This window comes from Pan paniscus, chromosome 2 (assembly GCF_029289425.2).
Source record: "Pan paniscus chromosome 2, NHGRI_mPanPan1-v2.0_pri, whole genome shotgun sequence".
Classification (NCBI taxonomy): domain Eukaryota; kingdom Metazoa; phylum Chordata; class Mammalia; order Primates; family Hominidae; genus Pan; species Pan paniscus.
The window spans coordinates 44,877,363-44,893,282 of record NC_085926.1 but is presented as its reverse complement, the minus strand read 5'-3'; the positions used below and the strand labels follow the sequence as shown (position 1 = coordinate 44,893,282).

At 48.7% G+C, this 15,920-nt stretch overlaps 1 protein-coding gene across 18 annotated transcripts in view; it reads left to right on the top strand.

The window, feature by feature from the left end:
- Positions 1-15,920, top strand: part of ZDHHC3 (zinc finger DHHC-type palmitoyltransferase 3) — a 60,954-nt gene that overhangs the window by 41,219 nt on the left and 3,815 nt on the right. For 6 of the 18 annotated variants that reach the window (XM_034956259.2, XM_034956256.2, XM_055109769.2 and 3 more), the window contains 4 exons: positions 1,026-1,122; positions 1,811-1,892; positions 2,019-2,102; positions 5,573-5,703. In XM_034956259.2, the coding sequence (XP_034812150.1) occupies positions 1,026-1,122; positions 1,811-1,892; positions 2,019-2,102; positions 5,573-5,703 (394 nt within the window). Of the gene's footprint in view, positions 1-1,025; positions 1,123-1,810; positions 1,893-2,018; positions 2,103-5,572; positions 8,058-8,156; positions 9,836-15,920 lie in introns of those variants that run through there. The other 12 variants (XM_034956263.2, XM_034956258.2, XM_055109771.2 and 9 more) reach the window with 4 other exon arrangements.

Genomic DNA, 15,920 nt, shown 5'->3' with positions numbered 1-15,920 from the left:
CTTGAAACAGGCTCAGCCCAAAAATTATCCCAATAATGTTAGAAATGTGCAAATTAATGAACTGATCTGGTCGACAGTTAAGCTCAAATGACTTTTTTTTTTTTTTTTTTTTTTTGGAGACAGAGTTTTGCTCTTGTTGTCCAGGCTAGGGTGCAGTGGCACGATCTTAGCTTACTGCAACCTCTGCCTTCTGGGTTCAAGTGATTCTCCTGCCTCAGCCTCCCGAGTAGCTGGGATTACAGGCATGCACCATCACACCCAGCTAATTCTTGTATTTTTAGTAGAGTTGGGGTTTCGCCATGTTCGTCAGGCTGGTCTTAAACTCCTGACCTCAGATGATCTGCCCATCTCAGCTTCGCAAAGTGCCAGGATTACAGGCAGGAGCCACTGTGCCTGGACTCAAATGACTTTTCCGCTTGCTTGCTTTTTTTTTTTTTTTTGGCTAAATGGGTCATCTTAGAGCCGAAAAGTTCTTGGAGCTGGGCTTCCTGCTGTCCTTGACCTTGCTCTGAAATAGCCCTCTCTTCTGTCCTTTGTCCTTCCATGGTGGAGGTACCTGGCCCTCCCTGGTAGCACCTCATAGTGCTTCTAGAACTTCCACCCATCCCTTGGTGGTTTGTTCTTTTGGGGAAATAGGTAGCAGCCATTCTCCAAATCTTAGCCCACTTGGTCAAGTTTTTGAAACTGCTTCATTCTTTTTCTCTCAGGAAACCAAATCATAAGCCCCATTACTTCAGGAGAGCAGGTTCTATCTTAGCCATGTAGCCATGTCAGTTCCGTCCTATGTATGTGTTAAGCTAAGGGGCTTTGGAGAATGACTCTGTACCCGTTTGGAATGACTGCCACCCCTGGGGTCCTGACCCTGCCTCCCAAGCCCCACGTGACACACACCCAGCAAAACCCCTGGCAGTGCCCAAGGAAGCCATTTCAGAGGAGTGGAGCAGGAGCCATGGGTTCTGTGTTCCCCTGGGGCCCTCCCAACACCATGGGGATGCCCTAAAGGTCTGACCTGTGGGCTGTTTCAGTGTTTGTAAGCGGTGCATTCGGAAGATGGACCACCACTGTCCCTGGGTCAACAACTGTGTAGGCGAGAACAACCAGAAGTACTTCGTCCTGTTTACAGTAAGTCAGCTTCCAAATTCTGCCCTGCCCCCCATGAAGCAATGGAGCACTTTGTTCCTTTGAAAATTCTCAGCATTCACAATGTTCTTTGCTCAGAATACTGCCTGGCCCTGTAGATCTCCGCCTTCCTGCCAAAGATCTCTCTGGCTCAACAAGTGCCTGTACCTAAGCCCTTCACTTGAGCGTTTAGAAAATTGATTTCAGTTGATTAGCTATGAGCAAGGGCTGTATTCTGGGCTCCCATCCCAAGTGTTAGACCTAAGTAGCTCAAGAAGGCAGTTTGGGTGATGACCTCAAATCCTGAGCTGCAGGTAGGTGGAGTCTACTTAGTGCAAGGACTAGAAGGGCCCTCAGCAGTCAGCACCCTGGCTTTTCAAGGGAGGAGGTACAGCAGGCTTGAACCCCCCGCCCAGGCAGCTCATACTGCCTGGAGCCCAGGACATGCCTGGTGACGGGCTTGCTTCTGTTCTGGTTCCACATACTCCCGGAGGTGGCTGCTCACTTGACCCAGGGCTGGGGGGTAGACGGATCTGTAGGGAATTGCTAGCTGGCCCTCTGGTCCCTCCTGGTCAGGCCTTGGCCTGGCTAAGTGTTCCTGAGTGGCAAATTCTGAGTGCCCCTGTCCCGGGAGCCCGTGAGGTCAGAGGATTCTCACAACAATGGTGTCTGCACTGGTTTCCTGTTTCAGATGTACATAGCTCTCATTTCCTTGCACGCCCTCATCATGGTGGGATTCCACTTCCTGCATTGCTTTGAAGAAGATTGGACAAGTGAGTATGTGCCGAGGCTTTCCTCCCTGCTCCAGGGTGGGTGTGTGACCTGAGTGGGGGCGGGGAGGCTCTTTGTTTCCTTCATGGTGCCAGGGGCCAACCTCATTTTATTAAATCTCCTGAAAGCCTATGGACTGAACAGGGAAGAAATGGCAGAGACTGGAATCTCTCTTCATGAAAAAATGCAGCCCCTTAACGTCAGTTCGACAGGTAAAGTCATGAGTTGGACAGACAGACCCTCTGGACTGAGCATGCCCAGGGAGAATGCAGGCCCCAAGCAAGCACAGAGGCCGGTTCCAATGCGTGGGAGCCATGCTGGGAGAGAAGTTTTGTTTTCTGTCTTTCCATGAGGCACTTAAATCGAAGATCATTTTATTCCAGTCTTGCAGAGATTCATTTTTTACTTTCTGGCTAGGACATGGAGTTTCTTTATTAATTTGTTTGGTTTTTGTGATGGTGTTTTTTAACTGCTTACACTGATAATCGTGAATTTACATTAAGATTGTAGATAATTCTTCCTGCTTTAGAGGCATCCCACTGAAATGTGCAAATACTGAGGGAGAAACTCCAGCCAGAAGATTGCATGGATCCTGAAGGAAAACAATAGATGCTGGAGGAAAAGAAATAAGAGGCCACCTGCTGGGCTGGCTCTTTCACACTCACAATCTGTGAGACAAACGTCTTGAGCAAGGAACATTGTATTTCCTAAGCTTTTCCCTCCATGAGCCTCCTTTTTTTTATTTCACTGTCTTTAGAACTTTTGCTCTTCCTATACATGCTGACTTCTTCCCACAATTCTGGCATAAGTCAAATGGCAGAGGTCAAGCCAGCAGACAATAGAGAGAGGAGAGGAGGGTAGGGGTGAGTGGGTATGTGCAGAACTTGCCATTCTGCATATCTAGGTGAGTCGCCAGCAAGTTCCTGATCACTTGGTGAGCATTCTGAAGTACATGCCTTCTGCTAGGCCTGGGGAACCAGATCTACTCCAGATGTGGCCTTGGTTACTTGACAAGGGAGTCCAATTAGGATATTTTATCATCCCAAACACCTCCCACCTCTCGTCAAGTTAACAGACTTGGGCAGGTGATAGGGGTAGCACAGACTGTCAGTGAGGCAAAATGTCCCTGTCGTTGTAATGGTGCTGGAAGGCACCATTGCATTAATGCCTACTGGGAGCCAGGAATGGCCCAAAGGGCTTTTTGAGCAGTGCATTGTTTCGCCCTTATAACAAGCCTGCAAGGTAGGAGAGATGCTTCCCACTTTGCAGATGACAAAAGCTGTGGCTCACAGAGGATGAACAAGTTTCCAGGATCACTCAGCTAACAAGAGGGTCTGTAGTTCAAGCCTAGGTCTGGAGCAAGATTTTTAGCCCTGTCTGGTTGACTCCAATGGTCAGGGTCCTCCCAGCCATGCTCTTGATTAACTGTGGTCAAAATTCCTGATGGAGTGAGCTTCAGGCACCCAGCTTCTATGGCAGCTAGGCTGGGAAGGCACAGGTCAGTACCCAAAGTTGAGGCCTGAGAGTTGACTGTATATGACCATTACTGCCCTCACTGCTCAGCACTGGTGGAGCTGTTGGGCCATAGGAGCTGGTGTGAGTGGGGGCAGAGGGCTGTCCCCCAGGATTAGGGCACTTTGAGTTGATATTTAAAGAAGGGTAGGGAGGTGGTTCCACACTCCCTGATCTGATTCCTACCTCCCCAAACTCCATTGGTAATTCCTGGGGCCCAGCCTACAGAGGAATGATGCTTGCTGCTTTGCAAGGAGGGAGAATAGGCCATGGCCCTGGGCTCTTCCACCAGCTCCAGGGCAGCAGAGGTAGGTAAGAAGGAGGTGCTTTGTCCAGCAGGCACCCCCATGTGCTCCTGCCAGGCCAAGGCCGAACTGTGCAGATGTTCTTTCATGAATTCTTAAGTATTCCCCTGTACAGAAAGGAAAACAAAATCTCAGAAAGCCCAAACCTCTTGCCCAGATCCTTTTGTTGTCAGGCACTGTCCCAAGGCTAGTTGTACAGCAGTGAGCAAAACAAAGTCTCCCCACTCCTGGAGTTTGAAGTGTAGTGGGAGAGGCAGCTATCAAACCAGTACAGAAAGAAACAGGTAATTCCACAATGCAAAGAACAGGAAAGACACAGGGGCCGGAACAGAATATTAGTATGGGCCTTGTAGTTAGAGCTCATGATCAGGAATTGGTGCCAGGATTTGTACCTCGTGGTGTCTGCCAGATGTCAGAGCCTTTCATTCTCCCCAACACCCTACCCAGCCCAAGGCCACCCATACTTGTAGCCACCCACGGCCAGCCCATCAGGCTGGTGGCCACCCCAACCAAGCCCTGCCCCACAAGGAGCCAAGAAGAGAAATCATTCTGAGGCATCGATAAGTTCCCAGGGAAACCTGAGGAGATATGCATTGTGGATGAGATGTTTCTTACCTGTCACCCACATGGTGCTTGGTATCTTTCCAAGCTCATTCCCACATTTGACCTCCCTTGCCCCTCCTGACATTCCCGTGGGGGAGCCAGCAGGACGGCTTGGATGGAGTGCTTACTCCCTTAATTCCCAGAATCAATGAAGCCCGACTCTGCCCTCCAGGATCTGATCTTTCCAGCCAGGGAAACAGGCACAAGTATGGAAGCAACGAGAAATAAACCACAGCCCAGGCTCAGCCAGCATGGGCCGCTGCACTGAGGCGCAGAAGTCCTTAGGTGAAGAGTGCCAACCAAGGGGCCTAGCCTGTCTGTCAGCACCATCTTCCAGGCCTGGCATTTCCCAGGCCACCTTGCTTCAGGGCCTTCCCCTCCCTGCTCACCCCCACCATCTCCACAGCACCTTTGCCTTTCTCTTCCATGCGCTGGGTTTCTGACTTAGACTTTGTTCAGACGAAAGATTCTGCTTAAAAGCAAACCATACCTCTAGTCAAATCTCACTGCTTCACAGTGCAGTGGGTGGAGGCCTGAAGATGGCGGGACTGGCCTCAGGTCCCCGGGGCTGGAGGCCAGGACAGTGAAAGTGCCTACTCTGGGCCCATGCCTCTTTGGTCGACTCCCTGGCCTTTGGCACTGGTGGCCTCGGTGCTGCAAATGTCCCTGGGAGCGGGGGCAGTGCATTACCTCACACTGTGGTCAAGGCTGAGACCCAGTAGTTCAGCTGCCCCTGCCAAGCTTAAAATCCCAAAGCCACCAAGTGATCCTCCACAGCTGCCTGTGAGCTGATGGGGCACAGAGGGGCAGCATGTCATACAGGAATGCCCAGAAAACCTATGGCCATAGCAGGACTGGACAGGCCTCTCCACCTGTGTACCTGCATTGTGCTCTCTGAGGAGAGCAGGGTCCCCTGTGGTGTCGTCAGGCGTTCATGCCTCACTTCAGAGGCCTTCCTGGGCCCTTCCATGTGTCAGGCACTGTGCTTGGCACTGGGGGCAGTGAACAAGGAATGATTTGTGTTAGGGAAGGGAAGCCCTGGCTGGGGTCTGGCCTGTTGAGGAGGCCTCCCTGAGGGATTGAGAGATAGCCAGTGTGGGCCAGGATGATTCTCACCGTAGCCTGGAGGCCAGAGACCTGTGGCACCCAGGAGGAATGAAGGCCTGCAAGCAGGAGGCAGAGTGGGAGCCCAGTGGGGCAGTGAGCCTGGGCAGCAGGCAGTGGGTGACAGTACCAATCCCTGTGTGCTGCTTCTCTTTCAGAGTGCAGCTCCTTCTCTCCACCCACCACAGTGATTCTCCTCATCCTGCTGTGCTTTGAGGGCCTGCTCTTCCTCATTTTCACATCAGTGATGTTTGGGACCCAGGTGCACTCCATCTGCACAGATGAGACGGTAAGCAGGTGGCTCTGCCCACCATTTCCACACCTGGGGTTGGGGAGGACCCAGGGTCAGTGTTGCTGGGAGAGCTGGTCACAGTCAGACCGGTGCCCAATGGTCAGGCCCCTGGTGTGCAGGGCACAGTTCTTGTTTGCAGTTACACTTGGGTCATCTTCATCCACACACAAGTCCTCCAGCCTTGGGGCAGCCATAGCAGATCACACCAGGAGTGCGGCCCAGCAGCCGTGGCTGAAAGGCTGCCTTTACTACATTTCCTTCCATCCCCCCCATGGTAGGTCTTCCTTTATACTGTACTGCATTAGACACTCCACTAGGCACTGAGGGCACCCTTCCCATCTGGGGGCCACAGGCTTGAAATAGAGTGGTTGACAGGGTGCCCTAACCCAGCTGGGACAGGCAGGTCAGCTTGCCAGCCATGCCTGGGTCCTGAGGGCAGAGTCAGGAGAAGGTCTGCCTTGAGCCCCCAGGGCAGCAGGCTTTTACCTGGCCTCTGGGTCATCTCTGTCTGGCCCAGCCCTGGTCCTCATCCACTGCCTTCTCACCCCTACCATCACCTCCCATCTACCCACAGCATCTTCGCTGGAAGCTTTGAGGCTGCTGGCTGTGCCAGACTGGGGCCTACTCCCTTGGTGCCCCTACTGCTGTCTCCTGACCTTCCTAAGGTGTCTGAAAACCTCAAGGTGGTCAATCCCTGGCTGCAATATGGGCATTTCTCTGGGGATTTACATAGAAAGAAGGGGTGGCACTTAGCTCTGGGTGTGAGGAACAAGCAGAGCCATGAGGTTGAGAGCCATCCCGATACGATTCCTGGCGTCCTGAGGCCACCTCAGGGTCAGCTTTCACCAGTGGTCTAGGGCTCTGGGTGAAGGTTTGGGCCTAAGGGTAGTCAGCATTAGAAGCGGGCTCATAGGACAACAACATCCTCCCACTGCGGCTGGGCGCCTTCCCCTGTGGGCTTAGAGGAGGGCGTGCAGAGAAAAGAAGGGACAGTGCTGCCCACTGCCAGAGCACCATTATTCGGGTCTTTCGGCAACTTTTAGAAGGTTGCGGGGCTTTTGGCAACTTTTTTTCTTTTATAAGAAATGATGTCATTGCAAAAGAGTTTCTGTAAAACTAGTAGCCAATGGTATAGATCCAGCCCTGTATCCAAGCAGTAACCGTGACCAACTTCTCTAAGTAAGATATACGGGGAACCCGATGGGGATTCTTTCAGGACCAGCCTGCCATTGGGATACTGCCGGGCCACGGTCTGGGGGAGCCAGAAGGCAAGCTCTCACGGCCCCAGTCCTAGCCGTTCTTCCCTGAGAAGACCATTCCTAAAGAGAATTGTGTTGGAAGGAAAGGAGAAAGCTGGAGGGCCCTGTCCCACCTGGGAAGGGGTGTCTTCCCTTTGGCCTGTGCCCTTCCCAGGTCCCTAGGCTGTGAAGAAAGACCCAGACTCAGCTGTCCTCCCAGCACCCCTTTACTAGAGACCGCAGCAGACAGACCCCTGGCCAGGCTCCTGCCAGGCTGCTCCTGTCCTTTCCCTCTGGGAAGGGGCCCCGTTCTCAAGCCCTGCCCTTTGACCAGCTCCATCTGAAGAAGAGAGAGAGGGAGGAAGCAGCTCTTCCCCCAGCACCAGTTTTTTCCTGAGACTTAGCAGGGGAAGCGGCGCCGGCTCCGTGACAGCTGCTGCGTAGGTCTATGCCATGCTTCTCCCCAAAGGAGCCACTAGGAGGACCTTTGCCATGCCATGCTGGCTGGCCTGGCCATGCCACCCTCTAACCTGTACTAATCCCTCCTCGTTCCTCCTCTGGTGACTTCTCCCCTCATTCGTGGTCTGTCACTCCTATTCAACCTTCTCAGTTTGTGTCTCACCAGGCCCACTAAGCAGGGTGCTGCTTGATCCCCCAGGCTGGTGAGACACACAACGCCAGAGCAGTCATTTGATTTGTTACTTTTTTTTTGTCTGCAAGGTGGTCATGGTAGCTTCAAACTTCCTAGGAACCTATCCCAAATTAATGGCCATCATTGGTTATGATGATTGCGAGCTCCCCAACAGCTCTGAGGCCTCTCACGCCAAAGCCTTCATAGTACTCCATCCACAGCCCAGCACAGAGTTTCTGAAGAGCGCCTCTGCAGAGCTCAGCAAGGGGCCAGGGCTGGAGAGACGCGCTCCTTATCTTAGCGACACACCCCAGCCTGGCATACTTACAAGCAGCAGTTTCTGCGCTGCTGATAGTGCTTCTTTTTCCCTCCCTTCTTGGAGGGACTTGTGAATGAGTGCCCACCAAAAAAAGGAGAAATTTTTTTAGTAACACTTTTTATGAGAAAGATATATTATGTAGATAGCTTTGTTGCTTTAAAAAGGAAACATTTACTCCATTCACCTCTCGCTGCGGACATCCCTCCCCAGAAACCACAGCAATGCAGTGCTTGACTGAAAGTATGATTGTTCTTGTTTTCAGGGAATAGAACAATTGAAAAAGGAAGAGAGAAGATGGGCTAAAAAAACAAAATGGATGAACATGAAAGCCGTTTTTGGCCACCCCTTCTCTCTAGGCTGGGCCAGCCCCTTTGCCACGCCAGACCAAGGGAAGGCAGACCCGTACCAGTATGTGGTCTGAAGGACCCCGACCGGCATGGCCACTCAGACACAAGTCCACACCACAGCACTACCGTCCCATCCGTTCTCATGAATGTTTAAATCGAAAAAGCAAAACAACTACTCTTAAAACTTTTTTTATGTCTCAAGTAAAATGGCTGAGCATTGCAGAGAAAAAAAAAAGTCCCCACATTTTATTTTTTAAAAACCATCCTTTCGATTTCTTTTGGTGACCGAAGCTGCTCTCTTTTCCTTTTAAAATCACTTCTCTGGCCTCTGGTTTCTCTCTGCTGTCTGTCTGGCATGACTAATGTAGAGGGCGCTGTCTCGGGCTGTGCCCATTCTACTAACTGAGTGAGACATGACGCTGTGCGTGGATGGAATAGTCTGGACACCTGGTGGGGGATGCATGGGAAAGCCAGGAGGGCCCTGACCTCCCACTGCCCAGGAGGCAGTGGCGGGCTCCCCGATGGGACATAAAACCTCACCGAAGATGGATGCTTACCCCTTGAGGCCTGAGAAGGGCAGGATCAGAAGGGACCTTGGCACAGCGACCTCATCCCCCAAGTGGACACGGTTTGCCTGCTAACTCGCAAAGCAATTGCCTGCCTTGTACTTTATGGGCTTGGGGTGTTTAGAATGATTTTGCAGGGTTGTGGGGAGAGACATGAAAGAGGTCTTATTTGTATTCTGAATCAGCAATTATATTCCCTGTGATTATTTGGAAGAGTGTGTAGGAAAGACGTTTTTCCAGTTCAAAATGCCTTATACAATCAAGAGGAAAAAAAATTACACAATTTCAGGCAAGCTACGTTTTCCGTTGTTTCATCTGCTTCCTCTCTCACCACCCCATCTCCCTCTCTTCCCCAGCAAGATGTCAATTAAGCAGTGTGAATTCTGACTGCAATAGGCACCAGTGCCCAACACATACAGCCCCACCATCATCCCCTTCTCATTTTATAAACCTCAAAGTGGATTCACTTTCTGATAGTTAACCCCCATAAATGTGCACGTACCTGTGTCTTATCTATATTTTAACCTGGGAGACTGTTGTCCTGGCATGGAGATGACCATGATGCTGGGGTTACCTCACAGTCCCCACCCTTTCAAAGTTGACATATGGCCATCCCATTGGCCAGAATCCACAGACACACCTAAGCCTGTGGCACTGGGACAGAATAGATTTTCCATTTGAGAGGCACTTCCTGTGTCAGTCTTGTTTGAAGGAGGTGGTGATGGTGGAGAGAGGTGAAGGAGGTAGGGAGTGCCCTCCAAGTGCAAAAATAACAAATATGATTATTGACCATCGGGGAATTCTCACACATTGATTTGTTTTTTAAGCAATTGCCAGAAACCCCCTTTTTTAGCTTTTGCTTGGGGTGGGGGTAGGAGTTAAGGTTTATTCAATCCTGTCCTGGGTAGGGCGAAAGTTAATCTAGCCATGTGATTTTTCAGAAAAGTAAGTGGAACATGCTGCCACTTTTCAATTCTGTCAGTGCTTCCACATGGAAACAAAATGCAATAAAATTTTTCCAAAACCTGTTCTGATTTAGCTCTCTCTCGAGGTGTTACCCTTAGTGGGAGGCCGACTATCCACAATCTACTTGAGTTTTCTCTGGTTGGGTGTTTGTTTCATTGCTCTGTCTCTTGAATGAGGATACTTTATTTTTTTGGTTTTAAAATGCATTTATGGTCCCTCTCTTGAACCAGCTTGCCCCACCAGGCCTCTTTCCTTTGCTTTCTGCAGCCTGAATCAATTCCTTTGTACTGATGGGCTCTCCTAAGAGCTTTCCTGAGTCAGTTAACTCTACCTCGCGTCTACAGTGCTATTCATGCGATACGAGCTAGGCTGAGATGCTAAGATTAAAAAGAAAAGAATGCTGTTTTAGATCAAGTTGATAGCATTTGTTTTCCATATGCTTTTTAAAAATTTTTTCATAATATACAGTTCACTTAGGTGTATGAAAGAAGTGTTATTGTATTAAATAACTAGAGCGGGGCTACAGCTCTGGCCCTTCCCTAGGGGGAAGAGATTGGTAATACTCCATCTTCCAGGGCATTTTTTAAAGTGAGCCAGGTTAGCTCTTTTCCCCTGGCATTTCTAAGGAATGCAGTAGATAGTGCTGAAGATGCATTGACTTTTTTTTAGTCCTAAAAATAGAAACTCCTCCTTTAAAGCTGTGCATACTATGCTTATCTTTCCAATAGAGTGGGGTTCCTTCAGATATCCTATAGGATTCTGCCTCTGGTTTTGTATAGGCCTTGGCTAGAAAGAGTCAATGTTTCTGAGCTCTCAAACCAGTTGCTCTCAGAAGATAGGGATACCCCAAGGTTCCTGGCATTTTGCCTATTTCATTTTTGTTCAGACTGATATTTTGCCAAGAGCACAATGACTGAGGAATGTAGCCATCATTTGCAGGGTAGTGATTGGTTCCCAGCCTGGCTTCCACACAGGAAGAGAAAGCATCCCTGAGCTCTCCTCAGTATTTCCGGATGTAATGAAAGAGGACATCTTTCTACACAAAGTCAGCCCCAACTTTTGGCTTGGTCACAGGAGTTCTGATAGTGCTGTTTGGTGCACTCATGGGAAATTGAACCAGTCGTAGCCACAGTCTTTCAGAGCCTGGGCTCTGGGGAGTGGAAGTGAAAAATAAAGATGTGGCTTGTTGGATTGTGATCCCCAGCTTGCTTTCCTTCTGTCAACTCTGTCAGGTTTGTGTTCATAGCAACTAGACTGAATATGCAAAAGGCTTAGATCCAAGCAAATCTATAATCTATGCATATTTGCATGGGCTTGGTAATATCATGTACACAAAACACATTTGGGTAGAAGTGCATGTGCTAAATCTCCTTTTAGTCCTACCATTTTGTCTTCTTCATACTGTACTTCCTCTTTTTTGTTTGAGACAAGGTCTTGCTCTGTCACCCAGGCTGGAATGCAGTGGCACAATTAGAGCTCACTGCAGCCTTGAACTCCTGGGCTCAAGTGATTCTTGTGCCTTGGCCTCCTGAATATCCAGGGCTACAGGCACGTACTACCATGCCTGGCTAATTTTGTTGTTTTTTAATAGAGTCAGGGTCTCACTGTGTTGCCCTAGCTAGTCTCAAATGCCTGGCCTCAAGCAATTTTCCTGCCTTAGCCTCCCAAAGTCCTGGGATTACAGGCGTGAGCCACTGGGCCCAGCCCTGTACTTCTTGAAAAAGCCCCAAGTATTAGCTTTTGCTCATCTGCCTAGGCCACTTAAATAGTTAGAATCCACCGTCCCCTAATGCAGGAACCGTTTAGGTGAGGTAAATTAACAAACATTTTAAGCCGGGCGCGGACACTTCTCACTGTGGACATCCCTCACGCCTGTAATCCCAGCACTTTGGGAGGCCAAGGTGGGCGGATCACGAGGTCAAGAGATCGAGATCATCCTGGCTAACACGGTGAAACCCTGTCTCTACTAAAAATATAAAAAAAAATTAGCTGGGCGTGGTGGCGGGCGTCTATAGTCCCAGCTACTTGGGAGGCTGAGGCAGGAGAATGGCTTGAACCCGGGAGGTGGAGCTTGCAGTGAGCTGAGATCGCGCCACTGCACTCCAGCCTGGGCGACAGAGCGAGACTCCGTCTCAAAAAAAAAAAAAAAAAGAAAGAAAACATTTTAAACATGTATGTGAGGTTGGCGTTACACAGAAACTCCTCTCCGGGGGGGCTGGGATGGGCTTTCTCAGCCAGGCTAATGGGTTTTAAATTTCTCTCTTTTCAAGACTTGCAGTGCATCAGCTTAAAGGGTGAGCCAGCCAGTAGAGGGGAAGGCGCCCCACCTAGAAGGTGCCCTTAGATATCAAAGAAATGTGAAAAGAGAAAGATTTTGCTAGAATCCTCCTCAAAGGTGTTCTTGAGGTTGCCAGACCAGCAACATCAACATCAGCATCACCTGAGAACTTGTTAGAAATGCACATTCTCGGTCCCCACCCCAGGCTACCGAACCAGAAACTGAGAGGGGCCCAGCAGTCCGTGTCTTAACAGCCCTCCAGGTGATTCTGACTATCAAGTTTGAGAATCCAGTTGGGGCTTGCAGGGGTCCCCCCTCAGGTGGTCCCTGATGCCTGCTGGTGATATGGGTCCTGTGTGCTGCTGGGCTCAGCATAGTGCAGTTGGGGTGTGCTGATTGTGAGACAGGCACGTGTTCCCTCTGCTGAGAAGCCACTGAGACCGCCTTCCCTCATAAGCTGCGGCCTCCCCAACAAACAACTGCCAAGACATCAAAGAAATTCTGTATGAAGCAGATCCAAATTATTAGCCTGCCCACCACTCCTTGTGCATCTCATCAGTGGAACCCATCTCTAGACCAAGGGCCCTTTGGGTGAAGAAGCAGCCCGGAAGGGAAAGAGAAAAGAATAGAACCAAGGGATCTCCAGATGGGAGCGGCGGCAGGTGAGTAGTCTAGAGCCAGGGGCATTGTAGCAGCCCGGATACATGACCTGAACACGTCTTGACCTTTGCTTTCTACGTGTGGGTTTCAACACCCATGTGGCTTTTTCTTATATTCTTTAAATACGTATCTGGCTTAGGATCACCTCATAGAAGAGAAAGAATTCACAGTGAAGCAGAAACAAGCCACTGACCAGCGTACTCCCAACCTGAACCTTCTTTTTCTCACCCTCTCCCTCAAGTAAACGTCTTGCTGACTTGAGCAGTGTGATTGCCGTAGCAAAGCAGAGTGGCCCCCAGGGATCCCGCTCTGTTGGGCCCGCAGGAGGAGCCGATGAAGCTGATCCAAGGAGTGATGACAAGCGCTGCAGAGGGACCTTTGCTAAAAGCCTTCTAGGGGCCGCACATGCTCTAACACGGACATAAGGATGCCCTGAATTTCTGCAGCTGAGGCCATATAGTCTGGTGACCAAGTATTTGGGTCCTGGCTTCAGTCTTTGGTTGAAATGTCTGCTTGGCTACTTACTACCGCACCTACTACCAAAATATGACCTTGAGCAGTAACTTCTTTAAGCCTCAGTTTTTTCATCTGAAAATGGGAGTGATAATCTAAATCACAAAGTTAATGGAAGGATTAAATGAGGGTGATGAATAGGAATGTATAGTGTCTGGCCCTGGTATGGCTTTATAAGTATTAGCTGTGTTGGAGCTGTGCTTTTCAAACCATTGGTCACAGCCGTTCATGGTTTGCAACCAGCATGTTTTTCAAGAAAAATGTTTAATGCATTACATATTGCAGGATGAGTATTGTTTTATGAAGCTTAAGGAGTTGTGTGTATATGTGTTCTGGAATGCAACAGAAAAATGTTTCCTCTTGTGGGTTACAATATAGAGGTATGAAATCTCTGATGAGGAGAGACAGTGTTATCTGGCCAGCTATGAAGAGACACATTTGCATAGGCTGCTCCCTGAGGCTCTGGCTTTCTACATCTGGATACAGGGAGCAGGGAACAGCCTGCTCTCGTTCTGTGGGGCTCAGCTGAGTCTGTTCTGCACAGACTCTTCCTTCCTCGGGAGCCTTAGTCCTAATACATTCATTTTGGAGTGTTGGTGAGTTTGTTCACAGATCACAGCCCATGTGTCACCCAGACTGACCTGGGCCAAAAGGCCCATCACACACCCTGCAAGAGCTTCTGGTGTCGACTATGACCCCCTTACCAGGCATCAACCATTTTTGTTCGTTCTCTTGAGCCTGAAGCTAGTATTACTGCTCCTCTGCAAACCTCAAGCTTAAGAACTTTGCCTGCAGGATCCCTTTAAATCCACACAAAACTCAAAATTGAGTGCTACCAGGAAAAAGCAGCCCTCAGCCCATTTTTATACATCGGATTTGTTTGCAATATTTTCTTTCTAGACTCAGAAGTCAACACTCCCTGAAAGTTCGTCGACTTTACTGCTGAAGACCTCTGGTAGACAGGCCAGGCTCTGTCTGGAATACTTTATGAGGTTGGTGAGGAGATTGAGTATAATCCAAGAGTGCCTATCTGGGAGCATGCCACATGAATGGCAAATAATCATCCTGTGGGCTCTTGGCTTCATTCCCCTTCTCTCTGACTGAGCTGAGCCTGGGCACAGTGGTGATTTGCAGTAGAACTGGAAACCTGTTGGGCAGAAAAAAAGACACTAGTTCTGGTTCCAGTTCTGATACATAGCAAGCTAGATGAGCCTTGGCCACCGTCATGGCCTCTTGGAACTTCTGTTTCTTCCCCATCTGCCAATCATCAATACTCATACCCACCTCCTCACAAGGAGGCCATAAAAACCTATGGTCATGGCTTTGAGTCCAAGTCAGTGTGGATGCAGCCAGTCTGTCATTTTTGGGTGTTTCCTCTGTAGCCGGGTCTGCCATATGGTGATGTCCCAGCTCTCGTGCTATGAAGTTAAAGCCTCTTTCTCGACAGGCTGCAGATGATCACCCAGGAAGAGAATGCAGAATGCCCAAAGCAAATCATCTCAGCTGGTCACTGCTTCTGTGCCAAGAAGGGAGGCCTGGCGAGGGGCCAGTCAGGAAGCAGCATGGCATCACATGCTCATGACCCACATGAAGGTCCCTCTAGACTTGTGTCAACAAGATCCATTTTCTGAAACAACTATTTTTGTTCTGATTATAAAAGTAACATTGGCTCATTGGTAAAACTTGGATTGTGTGAGAAGTCTACAGAAATAAATACAAATCCTCTAGAATTCCATCCCCAAAAGTAACCACACAGACAAATGTTCTAATGTCATGTAAAACTATATTAAACCATCTTTTCTAGCTGCATAGTGTTATAGAATCATTTGCTTAACCATCATTATTGGGCATTTCTCATTTCCGACTTTGCATTATAATTCAGTGTTCAAGTTTGTATTGCATAAATCTTTGTCTCAGATTATTGATTATTTTTAAACTTTTTGTGAAATCAGACTTACAAAAATGTGACAAAAACAGTACAAAGAGTTCCCATGTACCTTTCAGTCAGTGTCACCAAAGGTAAACATTTTATACAACCATAATACAAATATAAAACCCTGGACATTGGCAACACCATACCCTTAACTAATGTATGTACCTTATTCACATTTCTCCAGTTGTCCCATTAACACCCTTTTCTGTTCCAGGATCCCACACTGCATCATTTGCGATGTCTCCTTAGTCTCCTCCAATTTGTGACAGTTCCTCAGTCTTCCTTTGTCTTTCATGACCTTGACCCTTTTTAAAAATCGAGGTGAAATTCCTGTAACAAAAAATTAGCCATTTTAAAGTGTACATTTAATGCATTCACAATGTTTTGTAACCACCAAGTCTGTCTGGTTCCAAAATCTTTTCATCAATCTTTGACCCTTTTGAAGATTGTAGGGCAGGTATTCTGTAGGCTGTCCTTCAGATTGTGTTTTTGATGTTTTTCTCATGATTAGATTGAGGTTAGGCATTTGGGGCAGGAGCACTGCTGAAGCAATGTGTCCTCGTTGCACCGTATCAGGAGGCACGTGGTGTTGATACGTTTCATTATTGTGATGTTAACTTTGATCATTGGGTGAAGGTGGTACGTGCAATGTTTCTTCCCTGCTATTAAGGTACTGTTTTTCCCTTTGTAATTGATAAGTATCTTATGAGGATATACTTTTGAGATCCGATTTTTTTAACTTAGAATTTATTCAAAAGTCAAG